The sequence below is a fragment of the Eupeodes corollae genome, chromosome X (assembly GCF_945859685.1).
Source record: "Eupeodes corollae chromosome X, idEupCoro1.1, whole genome shotgun sequence".
Lineage (NCBI taxonomy): Eukaryota > Metazoa > Arthropoda > Insecta > Diptera > Syrphidae > Eupeodes > Eupeodes corollae.
This window is the reverse complement of record NC_079150.1, coordinates 2,961,249-2,978,076: the sequence shown is the minus strand read 5'-3', so window position 1 is coordinate 2,978,076 and position 16,828 is coordinate 2,961,249. Positions and strand designations below refer to the sequence as shown.

At 29.3% G+C, this 16,828-nt stretch overlaps 1 protein-coding gene across 2 annotated transcripts in view; it reads left to right on the top strand.

Annotated features, from left to right (window-relative positions):
• Positions 1-14,840, top strand: part of LOC129953384 (uncharacterized) — a 36,260-nt gene extending 21,420 nt beyond the window's left edge. For both annotated transcript variants that reach the window (XM_056066537.1, XM_056066538.1), the window contains exons 4-7: positions 9,033-9,146; positions 9,215-9,607; positions 9,804-10,113; positions 11,174-14,840. In XM_056066537.1, the coding sequence (XP_055922512.1) occupies positions 9,033-9,146; positions 9,215-9,607; positions 9,804-10,113; positions 11,174-11,593 (1,237 nt within the window). In that variant the 3' untranslated portion in view covers positions 11,594-14,840. The remainder of the gene's footprint in view (positions 1-9,032; positions 9,147-9,214; positions 9,608-9,803; positions 10,114-11,173) is intronic.
• Positions 14,841-16,828: the final 1,988 nt, after the last annotated feature.

The window sequence follows — 16,828 nt, the reverse complement described above, 5'->3', positions numbered from 1 at the left end:
TTTAACATAGCTTTCATTGAAAATGCCTGTCATTGGATACAAATTAGCTGATTGGAATCAATCGTTTGAGGTTAGTGTTGATCATTGAAAGAACAATGCACAGGTAGGAACATTAAAGGAAAGCTTGGAGTGGACCGATTTTGTTCGGAAAAAATCTTCAACTCTTTATTTGAACTTCCTACATTTCAAATTTGACTCTCTTAACCGCTTTTAAGTCTCGAAACAAAATGTTTAATGATGATAATCAATGATAGCTACAACTGGTCCCTAAGAACCGATATAAGTTGAAAAGGAAGTGAAAACTAAAAAAAGTACCTCTTGGTTTATCTGGGAGACCTAAGAAACATAGGTTTTTTTTCTAATGTTGACTGGGGGTTGCACCATACCTACAAATATAAGGTTTTATTGAGCTTATAAATATTCACTTCACTAAGATTTGTATAAATTGTTGCAGTGCGGGATATCTTTCAGGGGTGGAGCACATTTTGATAGATTAGAACCTTTACTTATAAAAAGCAAAAACATGCAATTCGCATTCTGTGAAAGTTTAATCGTCTAACTTCTAGCATTGGGTTTTTTAAAAATCTGGAACTGCTACCATTAAGGCATTTGTATTTCTACAAGGTTTTAAAAGTTATTTTTTTGAAAATTGCGGGTACAATGCTTCGAGGATCTACGAAAACTGTAATTTACGCGTGATTACAAATGAATTAAATTCATTTATTTAAGATCTGTTTTTCCAAATTTTAATTTAATTTAAATTCTTATATCTTTATCGCATACCCATCGATAAATCAATTATAATTATGTTTTATATAGTATAGTACTTTCGCTTCTTGTCTTCGGCCAACAGACCGTACTTAACTATTTCATTCTTGAAAATAATCTTAAAGTTAATGTATTTTTATATAACTATGGATTGAAGTTTATATAGTTTTAAGTATTTTTCAAATGAACAAAAGAAAAAAATAAATACAAAAAAAATCATGAATTATGAACAAATCAAATCAGCTGACTATTTTAAACTTCACTTGAAATTAACCTATATTTTTGAAACAAAAACAGTCGCATTTACAAAATTGTTCGATTAAATGCTTCTATTGATTTTTTATTTGCCATTGTGCACCCATCCCATATAATAATTGACGTTAATTGCACAACTTTTGCCATAGCAGGATTTCTCGAAATATTGCAAGTTGGATTTTCAATCACCCGTACATTTGATGGCAATTTTAAGGAAGAGTGTGCGGTCCAACCACCTTCTAATAATGTAGCAACAATTCCCGAAGATGCGAGTGCCAATGCAATTTTTTGTTCTGATCGAATAGTCGTAAAAATCAATGATACAAAGAAAGTTTTGCCTGTAACACCAGGTGCATCCAAGAAATATAATCCACCTGTATTATTGGAAACGGCTTGCATGATTGTGTCATACACATGTTATTGTTCAAAATTCAATTTGGTTATATTCGATTGTATAAGAAAAACGTAAATCATTAGAATTGAACTCCTGCTGACGTTGCAATTCACTAGCAAAAAAATCATGTATTTTTCACGATTATATATATATACAATCGTTAGACACATATCTTCAATTTTTATTACAGCTTCGTTGTACATTTCCAAGGTAATCAACAAATCGGGATTTCTTTAAGTATTAGTACAAATTGTTTGCATATGGGAGTATAGAAATATGTTGATCTTACACATTTTCAACATTTTTAATTTTTTGTATGAAAAACTGTCAATTCGATTTTTCTCAAATTGTTTTAATAAAAAAAGTTAATTGTTTTTCTTTTCCAAAAATATACTAGTTTGGATTCACGTTACAATATATAATTTAAAATTTAATGCAATCCTCTAGCGTAATTGGTTCGTGAAATATTTATGGTTAACCAAAATGTATACCTTTTTTAAATTGCTATAGTAAAAACAGCACTCAATTTTTTGAGAGACATTTCTGCATCTGTCTGCATTACTATCGGTATAACAAAATATATTTGAAGTCGATATCTCTCTAAAAATCTTTTATTTCAACTCTAGGGACATGATGAAATGAAGTTTTGATTAATTTTTCAAATTTTTACTAATTTGGTAGCACGTCACAAAAGGTCACTATGGTTGTGCTTTTTAAAAATTGCTACGGTAAAAAAACACGTATTTTGTTTGTTTTTTTTTTGAGTCATTTCTGTATCTTTCTGTGTTATTAATAAACCAAGGTTTTTGATTGAATAAATTGCGTTCAAGTTTTGAATTACTATTTTATTAAGACATATATAAAGCAGGTTTTTAGCTCACATCTAGTTGATTTTTTGAAGCAACGTAATATGCATTCAAAAAGCACACAAAAAAAGGTATTTTGCTCCTAAATCATATCCGAAGTTCGTTGTTTTTAAATCGTTTGTGTGGGTTGTCAACAGTAAATTCGTCCGTTTCCCAGCCTTGTTGGTGCTTTGCAAATAGTATTTTCTTTACGTGGCTGGTCAGGAAGTCACCCTGATACACGACCTTCAAACTATAGAACCAGGCCTTTGAATTGAGCTCAAAGGGTGAGAGTCGGCATAAGGGCTCCTTACACCCCTGATCTCGTAATTTGTCGTCGAAGTAGTTACTAAGAAGTTTAAACTAACTTTAACTTAACCGTTGATTCTATCTTGGGAATTTCTCCGCTGCCATCTCAATACCCCCAACAACTTTCCACTGGGGTTGGAACTCAATTTCCAGTTGAGGTACTAGACACCCGATGTTTACCGCAGGTTGGTGAGTGTAGAAGTTGATGAACAAAGGTGGGTTTTGAGAAAAGTTTGTGTCCTCTTAGGTGCACATGTTTACAATTTGAACACCAGGTACTGGAACATTTTAATGAATAGGCGTGTTTCGCATTTTTACCCATCATCCATTTCCATTATCCCGCATTTAGTTCCACGGTCGTATAATAATGACAGCTAATTGATTGATTGTTTATTTTTAAGAAAGTACGGATGCCAAAAGGTTTTAGTAAAACATACATACTTAAACGATAAGAAGATGTTATTTTATTGCTTGACACCATAAATATTAAGCACTGCCAATACCTCCTACTAATACATCAAATAGAGACATTGTATTAATTATAAAGGACTTTTTCAAATGTACATATTTACAAAGGATGGAAGAGATTGCATAATGAGTTTACACTAAAAAGACATAAAAAGTCCTTCGAAACAGCTCCTCATCCTTATTCGCATGCAAAAGCTTATCCTTCCGTATTCAACATGTTGGGAAGTTCTAGTGTCAAATTTGTGTTGGTTTTTTATTAACATTATTTTGGAAAGCAAGCACGAATTCTTTTTTATGAATTGAATGATAAAGGAGGAGAAAATGAAATATTTTATTTCAATCTCGGGGGATGGAAAAGTATAGTAGAGGAAACCACGACGCATGTGGCGCAACAGTGGCGTACCGAGAGAGTTGGGTTGACTATATATTTGCCACCCCAACTTATTTTCAATGAAGTTTATAATTTTAAAAGTTGCATTAAACGAATTCAAGATCAAAAATACAAATTTTCTCCAGTAAAGCCTTTTGCAAATTAACACCATTTACCCATTGTCCTAGTTTTTGTATATACATGAACAAGGGTTTTTTATGAGTGAAATTTAAGCTCATCTCTTTTTAATAAGGGTTTATTATAAGATCATAAATAATAACCCATTGTTAAATATTGTATTAGTTTTTGTTTAAAGGACGTGAAAGTGTGAGGTTAATTTATTTTAATTTTAATTTATGCAAGAACAAAGTCTAAGCTCTCAGAACTTTAAATTTATAAAACAAAAAATAAACAAAAATTAGGTGGCGCAACAGTCTCTTGAGAACTAGGCCCTAGCTCAAAGCCCTTTTTTGGATCTTGTCTAAAATACTTAAACTTGTTTTAGGGGCACCACCTGCCTAAATATGTGAGTTAAATTCAAGTTTTGGAGGAATGAAGGCTTTGTAAATATCAGCCAGATCAGAAGGCGTGACAAATTTCTTGCACCGTCTGAGAAATCCTAAGCACCTAGCAGTATAGCATTAAATTCTACACGGTTCTTAATTCCCCATTATATAATCCTGTCGAGATCAGAATTTAATGAGCTTATCCGAAGGATAACGATGTGAATCTAGAAACGAATATGAAAATCTGAGGGTACTATCGTCAGCAAAACAGTTTAATGGATTAGAAGTGGCAGACAAGAGATCGTTTATGAATATGAGGAAGAGATACGGAGACAAAACGGAGCCCTGAAAAACTCCATTACAGATCTTTCTAGGTTGTTTGAACTTATTCCGGTTTTCATAAGTGGTAAATCCAGAAACTTACATCTCTGATCCTAATAACCTCCTTACAGCTCGAATCAAACCCAGCATAACATTTCTCATTCCACAAAGAATTAAATTTGTAACTATATCTGCGTTGACCAGTTAAAGTTCCTGAAAAATCATTGAGATGGTTCTCATGGGAGTTTTTTCTTTAACTGGGTTTCTTATACATGAAAAATTTGCAGATACGATACAAAAGTCTGATGTGCCTAGAGGCGGTAATACACTGATTGTGAAATTATTATTTATTTATTAGAACAAAAGTGAGAAACAAGTATAGGGTGTTGGCGGATTGACCTACAACGACAGGGATTCGAGTAAGCTCATCGACAAGAATCAGTCGACTGGCTCGGCCGCAATGATTTCAGTGTGAGTATAAAGGGTCCCAAAACCACCAATTGACCCATTTCAGAATTAAATTAATCAACTTGCTGCTTTAAAAGTTAGAACAACTTTGAAAAAATTCTAGCACAGTCCGTTTGAAAACTAGGGCCTAGTGATTGACAACTCTCAACCATTCCTGTGTGCGAGTACTGTTGTCAGGGATGGAGGGGACCTACAGTTTTAAGCCGAATCCGAACGGCCAATTTGAGAAAGCACTTTTTCAAGACAAGAATTACTCTTGGACAATTTTTCAATTCCTCGCAAGAGGCAGTACCCGTGAATAAGACATTAGGTGGCACAGGCAGGGATCGAAACCAAGACCTCTCGCATGACAAATGATGATTGATGATTGAGGGTTGATGATTGGTGATTGATGATTGATGATTGATGATTGATGATTGATGATTGATGATTGATGATTGATGATTGATGATTGATGATTGATGATTGATGATTGATGATTTATGATTTATGATTTATGATTTATGATTTATGATTTATGATTTATGATTTATGATTTATGATTTATGATTTATGATTTATGATTTATGATTTATGATTTATGATTTATGATTTATGATTTATGATTTATGATTTATGATTTATGATTTATGATTTATGATTTATGATTTATGATTTATGATTTATGATTTATGATTTATGATTTATGATTTATGATTTATGATTTATGATTTATAATTTATGATTTATGATTTATGATTTATGAAATTTGATTTATGATTGATGATTGATGATTTATGAATAATATGATGAATACAAAAGTGTTTAGACGTTTTAACGATGTGCCATTGTTCTCAAGTAAACGTAATTTGTGTGTTCTTCTCACCGTGCGTCGTCCCCTTAAACTAAAAGCCACATCTAAAATTTGATAATACTTAATATGTCCAATGTATACCCATTTAAGAATTTTTAAATGAGTATCTACAACTTTAATCTTCGATTAAAGAAGCAATTTACGTTGAACATATATACATATATGTATATATTAATTTTAGAAAAGAAACTTTTTGGTAGCCATTCTAACTATTCAATTGTGTATCTTTTCATGTTTGTATATTTCATTGTTAGGAACCCCCTTAAAGCACACTACCTGAAGCTTTTTGAAGTCGTAATTTCAGATTATTCATATGATATTCAAAATTTGTTTTTTATTTTTTCTCTTTTTCCAATTCGCAGCCATCACCCCCACAGCCATCTCCTCATAGCATCAAATGCTTATCTTGTTCTCATTCAGATTCAACAAATGTTTTCTCCGTAGGGGCTTGAAAGTATGTACATAATATGTATGTAGCAACATTTTTTACAAGCGTAAAGCTGTGTCACCACGAAAGAAAAAAATGTCGCATTAAATAACACCTCCCATTCTGAAAGATTCCTGGCCATACCCAGATTTAGCTTTAAAAAGTCCTTCGAACTTGTTGTAAACGGTTCGAAGTTGCCTTTTTTGAGAGAAGATTGCCTTGAATGAAAAGCTCTTTTGTAAACTCATTCCTCAAAATAAAATAAAGCTTTATGTAACTATGTACGAGTAAGTTGTGGTTAACGAGAGGAATGATACCAATTGGATTTCGACAAAGTTTTGAGAAAAACTTGGACCCAGAATGTGTATTTGTAGATAAGAAATTTATTTTTAAAAAACAACAACAACGCTGGTTTTGACAAATTCCTTAAATCTTTCATTTTTTTATTGTGATGTTGTTTTTTAAGAATGAATTTCTCTTCTCTTCGAAACATAAGGGTTGTCATTGCTGACTATGATAGCACCCAGAAACCTACCTTCTTTCCAAGTCCTAAGGGATTTATTTATTTATTTATTCACATCAATTAGAGATCTTAACATCTACAATTAGACTACAAAAGGTCTAAGAAATAAATAATCATTTAAAACATAGAATAAATAAATGTAATAATATATATAACATTAAGTGTTCAATATAGTAATAATTATAGAAACATGGTTTGATTAATTAATTCGAAAAGAATAAAAGTATATTATTTTTGAAAGTGTATCTGTTTATATGAAAATTAAAATCAATATGATAAGATTAGTTTCTCTGACACAGCGATAATAAGCAACGTTCTCTTATTTAACGCGAAGGAGCATACAAATCTATCAACAATAAAAGGAAAGGGCATTTGATATGATGCGACAATATATCACTTATCAAAGTTACTGAAAACATTTTCTTTCTGTTTTTGAGTGACTGAGTTCTAAGAAGTTTACATCAAGTCGAGTACGTCGGGATTTCGATGTTTAAAAATTATTTTCTGAATTATAAATTTTGTATCATTTAAATTCTATCTAAATAAATATTGTAGAGAGGATTCCAAATCACACAACAGTATTCTAAGTTTGATCTAACATTGGAGTTAAATACAGAGTTAAGATCCTTGAAGTCTTTTGAATTACGTTTAATAAAACCTAGCATTGAATTGGATTTAGCTACAATACATTCTATAGGTATGCTTGCTAAAGTTTAGTTTTGAATCAAACAATACACCAAGGTCCTTTTTCTCCAAAACTCTCTCAAGAACAAAGATATTAACTTTATAATAAAAAGGAATTTTCTATAAATTGCGACAAAAGGAAAAAAAATCACATTTATTAACGTTCAAAAATAATTGGTTAGTTGTACACCATTCTGTTAAATTTTGGAGATCATTTTGCGAAAGAATACAATCATTTAAAGAATTTATTCATCTGAAAAACTTTAATTCATCTGCAAATAAAAGTGTACTAGGATTTAAGAAGATATCAGCCAAGTCGTTGTCCATTTTTATACAGATGGATCCAAGACAAATGAGGGAGTTAGTAGTGCTGTGTACTCAGAAAAGCTAAATGTAAGCATCTCCTTGCGCCTCCCTAATCGTTGTAGCGTCTTCCAAGCGGAAATTTTAGCGATCAAAGAGGTTCTCTTCTGGCTAAGAGAAAACGTGATATCAACTCCTGATACCCGCATCTTCTCTGACAGTCAGGCTGCTATTAAATCTCTTGACGATGTCTCAACCAAATTTCTAACGGCCCTTGATTGTCGATCGTCTCTTATGGAGATGGAGCAGCAATTTAATATTCACCTCTGTTGGGTGCCGGGCCACAGAGACATCTCAGTAAATTATAGAGCCTGAAAGGAAGATGAAAGGTATACCGATAGCTACATGTAAACTTCTGCAAAAAGAAACAGCTTTCACGATAGCAAACTTTAGGTGGTAAAATTTACCAACATGCGTAGCCTGCACTGGATTTAAAGCGGTCCAAAGACTTGTTATCTCAAAACAGACTTCATATTAGATCCCTATAAGCATTCTTATAAGCAGACACGCAATTCGACTTGGTGTAGCCTCAAATGACTTCTGCAGGAGCTGTATGGACGAGGAAGAAGAGGAAGCAATCTCTCACCTCCCCTGCACTTGCCCTGCTCATTCACTAAAACGCAAACTTCATCTGGGAGAATACTCTTTTGATAATCCCAGTGAACTAGCTAAAAAGGATATCAAATATCTCCTTTGCTTTATAAAAAGCTCAAAATTGTTCGACTAGTGGGAAGTAATTCTCTAAATTCATATGATATCACAATGGGCCTTTTCTTTTGGCCTAAGTGTGTGGATTATGAATCCGCAGCCACTTTAACCTAACCTAACCTAGGAAAAATAAGATAAAGTTATTTATCAACCGATACGTTTAATTCTCTATAGACAAATACAAGACCAAGAATACAATTTATAATAACTTGCAAAAGAATCAATTCAATTATACATTCACTATTTTTTAGTTTAGATGAATAGAAATTACAATTATTTACATGAATTTTATACAAATGTAATGAGCTTCTGGGTGGATTTCAGCATTAAGACGGTCAATAGATAACCAAGTTTCGGTGGGTGCAACGAAATCATACTGAATAGATGACAGACCGACGTTTTGGTAATAGCTGAACAGCTGATTATAATGCACTACTTTCCATTCAGAGTTGTTATTCTTTAAAACCGGGAACTGAGAGTTGGAATTAGTTGGATTTGGCGGTTCAGAAATAAATTGAGATTGAGATGAGGCAGATGATACTTTTGATGGGTTTTAAATTTCCACTACCATAGGCAGGCTGGGAGCGGATGATGACAGATTAGCCGTTTGGGAATTGTTATGGTGACTCACGTAGGGGGAAGGGAATTCAGTTTCTTTCTCAGTGATTTTAGAATTTTGTTTTGCTTCTCAACACAAAACTCAACAAATCTTTCCAATTTTCATTTATTTTTTAAAACTACTTTTTTTATTTGATTTCGATTTTGCTTAGATTTTCCAAGAGACAATCAAGGGCTGCAGAAATGTCAAACGAAATACCAACATATCGTGATCCATTTGCATATAATGTATGGGAACCTATGTATAATCCAGGACGTGGTATCGGGTAAGTAAGAATTCAAATTTAAATTTTCTTCCACCAACTCAAGGAAAAATCAAACGTACATACTACAGATCCCGAACAATTCCACATTACCGTGAACCTAATCGGCCAGTGTTTGGTCGCGTAATTAGCCGAGAACCTGTTGTTTTACAAAGATTACCAGCACGTTCAAGAATATTATTTGATGAAGTACCAGCAAGATTGTACGGATCAGAGACCCGATCAACTATGCCATCAGTAGCCAATGGAGTTGGAACAAGAAGAACTATGCAATATCGGTTCAGTGGAACACCACCTTATGGAAACCCTCAGAACAATAATCCAAATCTTGTCCATCAGGGAAGTTTTCAAAAATTAAAAGAACTTATTTGGACTGAACGAGCCAAGGAACTAACTCAACAAAGAAAAGCTGAGGAATTAGCAGCTAGAGCAGCAGTACTTAAAGAGCTTTCAGCTGGTCAATTGTGAGTTAATAATATAATTCTTTAATTTCTTCAGTTATCATTATTTGCAGGCATTTTTTAAGAAAATACTAATTCCAAAAAAAAAAAAACATCTAAAAAATAAAAAAAAAATAAGTTTAAATAGTTTTAAAAAGCAAACATTTTAACCATATGAATCTTGTGTGGATCTGATAGGTCTTTAATTTAACATTTTCAGGATAAATCGACAACTAGAACAAAATGATGAACCTATGCCCAACGAACAGAATCTTAGCCCAGACCAGCCGGAACATCTGTACCACCATAACAACATGGACGGTAGAATAGCGATTGGTATGGGTAAACAGCCAGGAGGTATGAAATCGATTTTCTCAGGCAATCCATCAAATCCGAACTCAGCACGCTCAGGTAGGCTCCTATTGCCTAGCATGATTGGAGGCGATGCCAGAGAACGTGGCAATTTGCAGAGAAACTTCCCAATGCGACCATCACACTTCCGTGAACGAAATAGGGTATTGTTCAGACAGGTGAGTTACTCTAATGTTTTTGTTAATAAAGTTTATGACCGTGGTGGTAAGGGTTTGCATTTCTATATACACTAAAGACTGAAGACATCAAATGATTTAAGTCAGTTTTTTTAATAATATAGCCGTGTTTTTTTGGTAAGTGAATACACTACATCGCAGAACTTAGGACGAAGAACAACGGATAAGTGAACAAAAATAATCAAAAATATTTTGGGGACGAGTTATAGCTATATTAGATATTGGTGTCTCATCATTAAAATCAATCTTTGGACATTTTTTTGAAGTATCTTTTATAACGATCGTTAAAAATTTGTATCTTTGTGTGGAATTGGAACACAAATCAGTGGAACAATTCGTTTCACTTTTGACTGTTCACGAAAATAGAAAAATACCTTTATTTGTGTAATTTCTGGTCAATCAATAAATAATTTGTATTTCTAATCAAAGAGAAACACAGTCAAATATTGATTTAAAAAAAAATTGTACATATTGTTTGCAATGATATCTAGCCCCTTACTGAAAATATAGTTTCGGATTGTGCAATGTAGGAATCAGTTAGGTGCTGCCAAAAGAAGCAGAATTAAGGGTGTACTTGTTGATATTTATTCTATTTTCTAAAAAAGAGTACAAAGTTTCCCCACACAATTTTGTTAAGGCTAAAGCTAAGTACACACTCTTGGAAGATTTTCCAAAATTGACGGAAGTCTTCCAAAGTAAAAATTGTCCGTTTAAACGGTTGGTTGATTTTATCCAAATATTAGACATTTTTTGGTAGAAAATCGGCAGGAAATTGCCGACAGTATATTCCAATTAAAAATTATCTGTGTTTTTAAAGTGCAAAGTTTAAAGAATTATTCTCTTAAGTGGTCGTCTTTGCACACTCAGCACATACAAAAACAAGCCACAAGACTTGACAAGACACTATTGCAGATGATTTGACTTTCACCATATATGCCAAGCCAATGTTAAACTGTTCAACTGACCGTTCGAGACCTATAAACATTGTTATGAAACGCATTTTTCTTATTTAATTTTTTTGTATTGGATTTTATTTCAAAAGTCAACACCATCAGACTTTTACCAACGTGAATCTAGAAGTGGGTCCCTGAAATCCCTACCATTTGAACATGAAGTAGAAACGAACTCAGAATCTTATAGCTCGGAGAATGATCGAAATCGGATTGACAACAAAAACACAATGTACCCTAGTAATGATTTTCAACATTTAACAACAGGCAGGGAAATTCAGAAGCAGCAGCAGCAACAGCAGCTAAGCGATATATTACAAAAAATATATCAAATCGATCAGTTGTCATTTTTGACGGAATATCCATCATCATTGACTTCGAAACCTAACAGATTTAATTATGATGAAAATATTAATATTGATAGTGAAATTGATAGTAAAAGTCGTAACCGCAGGAATGGTTTGAGTAACATTGATTTTATAAAACATTCCTCAAGCAGTGACAGTTACTAAGAAAATTGTATTAATTTTTGTTTTTATTTTAAATTCTATAAACAAATGTAAAAATTCAAATTTTAGTTGCAAATTAGACAAAAAAAAACATAAAACTTATTGTCATTCCAATCTTGGCTGTTAAAATAATGTAATCGTAAATGATCTTTACTTTATATAAATTTCAATGAAACAAGGGTAAGTTACATTATATACATATACTCGTGCAAAATGTAAAAATTCATATTATGCAAGAAAATGAAATACTCAAAATACTGAATACATAAAAATTCCCACTGCAAACTTTAAGTAAGAGTAGAAATATAAGGAGTCTTTTAATTTTATATTATATATTCATATTTTTTGGTAAAAATGTTTCAAGTTAAGTACATAGCATAATCTACTCATAACTATAGCATATCTCAATAATAATGAGCTGGCTTGATCTCATATTAAACAGGGTCAAATCTAGGAGTCTCTTTGTTTAATCTTAACACATTGTATATCAGCAATAAAATAAGCCAGTTACAAAGAGACCAAGCATTTGTTTATTATCTTAAAACAAAACACATATCATAACTATTTTCTTTTTTTTTGTCAACTATACCTTTAACATTATTGAATCTTAGTCTTCGTAGTTTTTTAATTCTTATGAAAGATATTTGAAACATTTGTCTAAACTTATTTATGTATTTGAAAAACTATTTCTCGTGGTGGTTACTATAAGCTTTGTTTTATTAATAATTATAAGGTTAAACTGGGGTACATCTGACATACCTAAGTATAATTTGTTTAACTATTTTTAGATTTACATTATTGTACATTTGTTGATTCTTCATGGTGAAGAAAAGTAGGAGCTTAAACCCCAAGTTTTTATCAGTTAAATCGGTTTGCTTGTAAGGCTGATGTGTAGTGGTCAAAATTTGAACAAGAAAAGAGAGATACGAGTGCCTTATAGAGCACAAGTCGAACTGCGAACTTCGAATTGCAACTGATTACAAATTTTGACATTTCATCAATACGAGCTTTCGAAATAAACTACCAATTGTCTGGGATATCCCAAGGATGTAGTTTCAATTTTCAAAACAAAACTCAATAATTTGTTTGTTAAAATAATATTTAATCTTTGCCATTTAAACTAATAATTTAAGGAACCTTTTTTATGTAAAGATATTGCGTTCGGTCCAAATGCAAAACTCACCAAGTGACAGTGCAGACAAATTGATTGATTCAATTGCCGACATTTTCAAAATTATATTTTATGTATTGAATTCATAAATAAAACTTATACTACTATTACAGAAATTATCCAGCTATTACAACTTGCTTTTTTAACTGGGGGTTAAGGTCTGTGATTTTATTTTGATATTTTATTAGTCACGAAAAAAACTATGTACCTACTTACTTTAATTTTAAAGATTAAATAATATTCTTGTAAATTCTTAATCAAATGGTAAACTAAATTAATTATAGACAATCAAAATCTGTTTTAAAAGCGTATTTTATTTGCCAACTTTTGTAGTTTAAGATTAACCATTAACAAAAAATTGTAAAATTCCAATTGCTTACTTACGCTATTTTTTTCGAACATTCTGATCTATCTATCTATCTATGATCTATCAATCATTAAACATTAAGTTTTCAAATGCTATGCACAAAACCTGTAAACTTGGAAATTTCACACGTGTACATATTTAATTCACCGTGTAACTATAAGTCTAGTTCATCGAAAGTTTGGGTTTTAAAGTAAATTTTCAACATTTTCGCCATTTCTATCTTTTTATTACGTAAGGGTACAATAAGTTCGGCAACGCCCCAAAAACAAAATCATCTTAACATTTCAAATAAATCAAACGTACCCCAGTTCTGGGTTTTTTCCAGATGAGTCAATTTAAGATATTTTTAACTATAATAATTTTTCCAAACGACGACTGTGGTTTCTTTCTTTATTTATTTATAATGATATAATGACAATAATATTGCTAGACATAAAAGTGCTTTAAAATACTTTCAAAACCTAAGTATAATTATGTTTTCATTCGTATAATAACTAAAAGCTTTGAAAATATGGAAATTATGACAATATGCCAACAAGTTTCAATGAAAAGGCCGTAGATTTAAAATTTAAACAGAACTAGAATTAAAACTATAAACAAAAAAAACATTAATAATTTTCTTAACCATATCTTACAAAAAAAACATATCCTAACAATATTAATCAGGGATATAAATACATACATATATAAACAACTATATATTTATACATTAAAAAAATTAAACAAATATTTTATGAAAGGCTTGAGCAAAAATTGTATTTTATATAAAGCAACAAACAAAAACAAAATTATATTTTATTTCAAAATACTCGATATTTTGTTTTCTATTTTTGTTTCTGTAAACTATCGATGCCATAAGCCAATTAAAAACACATGATATACAAAATTTATGATTCAGGTAAAATGCACGAAAATTAAGGTAGCACAATTTAAATCGTTTAAGCCTCTTTAACCATTCAACTTTTTCCATTTAAATTATAATTTTTAAACATTTTGTATAAACCTTTTAGGTAAAATTTTTAAATGGGCAAGTAGCAAAAACAAAAAGACTTTCTCTCAAAATTGTTCATTTTAGATCTTAAAAATCTTAATTTCAAGTTCTGATGAATACATTTTGTAGTTTTGTTTAAATTTTGTTTTCCTTTCAGCTTTTTAAAATCAACCTGTCCAAATTTATAAACTAAAAACATATTATACGGGATTGTTATTCCGAAATTATCAAATTCAAACCAATTTTCGTGCCCAATTATTTAGTCAGTGCATGTTTTTGATAGATTAATCAAAATTTTGCACTATTCACTAAAAAAAACTTGATACGATGCATTCCCATTAGTGCTGTCAAATAAAGCCAAGTGAAATAAGCAAAATTTCAAAAAATGGTCTTATTTCACTTTTGTAAAGTGTCCAACAGTTAATCTTATTACATTTAAACAAAGTGAAATAAAGCCAATTTGGTTTTATTTCACTTTCAACTGAAACTATTCACACACTTAAGCTCGCACCTACTCCCAATCCTATAGTGTGCCCTTTGTCAAAGTGCAATATGGCCAACTGCTGAAAATTGGTCTTATTTCACTATTGTGTAGTGCAAGGCCAATTTTTAAAGTTGGTCTTATTCCACTTGACTTTATTTCACGGCACCATTCTGTTTAACGAATCAGACATTGGCTACTGAACACAAAAAGAAAACGCTCAAATACAATTTTCTTATAATAGACATTTTTGTTAACATGATTATTATCGTTGTTATTATTATTTTATTTTATTATTATTATTATTATTATTATTATTATTATTATTATTATTATTATTATTATTATTATTATTATTATTATTATTATTATTATTATTATTATTATTATTATTATTATTATTATTATTATTATTATTATTATTATTATTATTATTATTATTATTATTATTATTATTATTATTATTATTATTATTATTATTATTATTATTATTATTATTATTATTATTATTATTATTATTATTATTATTATTATTATTATTATTATTATTATTATTATTATTATTATTATTATTATTATTATTATTATTATTATTATTATTATTATTATTATTATTATTATTATTATTATTATTATTATTATTATTATTATTATTATTATTATTATTATTATTATTATTATTATTATTATTATTATTATTATTATTATTATTATTATTATTATTATTATTATTATTATTATTATTATTATTATTATTATTATTATTATTATTATTATTATTATTATTATTATTATTATTATTATTATTATTATTATTATTATTATTATTATTATTATTATTATAATTATTATTATTATTATTATTATTATTATTATTGTTATTATTATTATCAGTATTATTATTATTATGATATTTAGAATTTCTATTATTATTAAATAAATACATTTAAGTTTTTATTAAAAAAGTCTATTTTCCATTTATTATATAAAATTTAAAGACGTTAAGTAAAACATAAATTTTAAAAATGTTTATAATATTAAGAGAAATAAGAAAAGATCTATTTCTTGGCCTTATTTATCAGGCCTACAGCTTTATTAAACGAACTTGCACAATCATAATATACCTATGCAACATGGCAACAAAAGGATACAAATTTTGTTAATTGTTTTTTTTTTTTTCGTTTCTCTCTTAGTTTATCAAGTTTATCAAAGCAAATTTTATAGTTTAAATGAATTTGTTATAAAATCTAAAAAAAAAAAATATTTTTTAATGTCATTTAAGTGTGTATATACAAAATTTAAAAAGAAAAAGAAAATTCTTGGGCATAACTTTTGTTGATATGTATTTAAAAAATGGAGGTTTTAATTAAAACTCGTAATTCTTAGTATTTAAGATTTATTGTGTTTTTGTAAATTGGAATAATAAATTAATAAACGTCAATAATACATTACTAACATTTAATTTGTAACTACACACTTACACACATATATTGTATAATTAAACTTAAACATTAACCTAAATTAACAAATAAAACCTAAACTTAAAATAAGGCCATTTTCATGTGGTTCGGCATTTGGAATGTTTGTTTATTATTAATACCGAAGAAAACTACAAAAGTAAAAACAGTTAGAGACAGAATATTTTATATAACAATTTTTGCAAAGTTAAGTATAAAAACAATTAAAATAAATTTAAAAAAATGCTAAATACTAATTGAAAGAGCAAAGGGTTGGGTGTCCTGACTAGTGTTTTGTTATTTTGATAAAAAAAAACCTCATTCTGAAGAAAACATATCTGCATATGCACATGCAAATTGATTGATATTATTATATACTATAAATAAATTATTATTCCTATTATTAACAACAACAACAAAAAACTTTCATGAAACATCCATAATTTTTCATTTAATGTTTAATTCTTTTAAAAAAAATGATTTCATATTCATTTATTTAGTAAATAAAATTGTCAATTTATGATTAATAGATTAATTAACTAAATAATAAATAAATTTATTATACATTCATATATATATATTAACAATATATATATTTATCAGAAAGAAAAAACATATATACATGCATGTATTATTTACAACTAAACATAAATATAAAAAGTTTACATTAATTAAAATATTTTCTGCAACTTACATTGTTATATTCCATTAATTTTGTAACTTGTAACTTAAAATAAATTAAAAGGAATATATATAAAAAAAAAACAAATT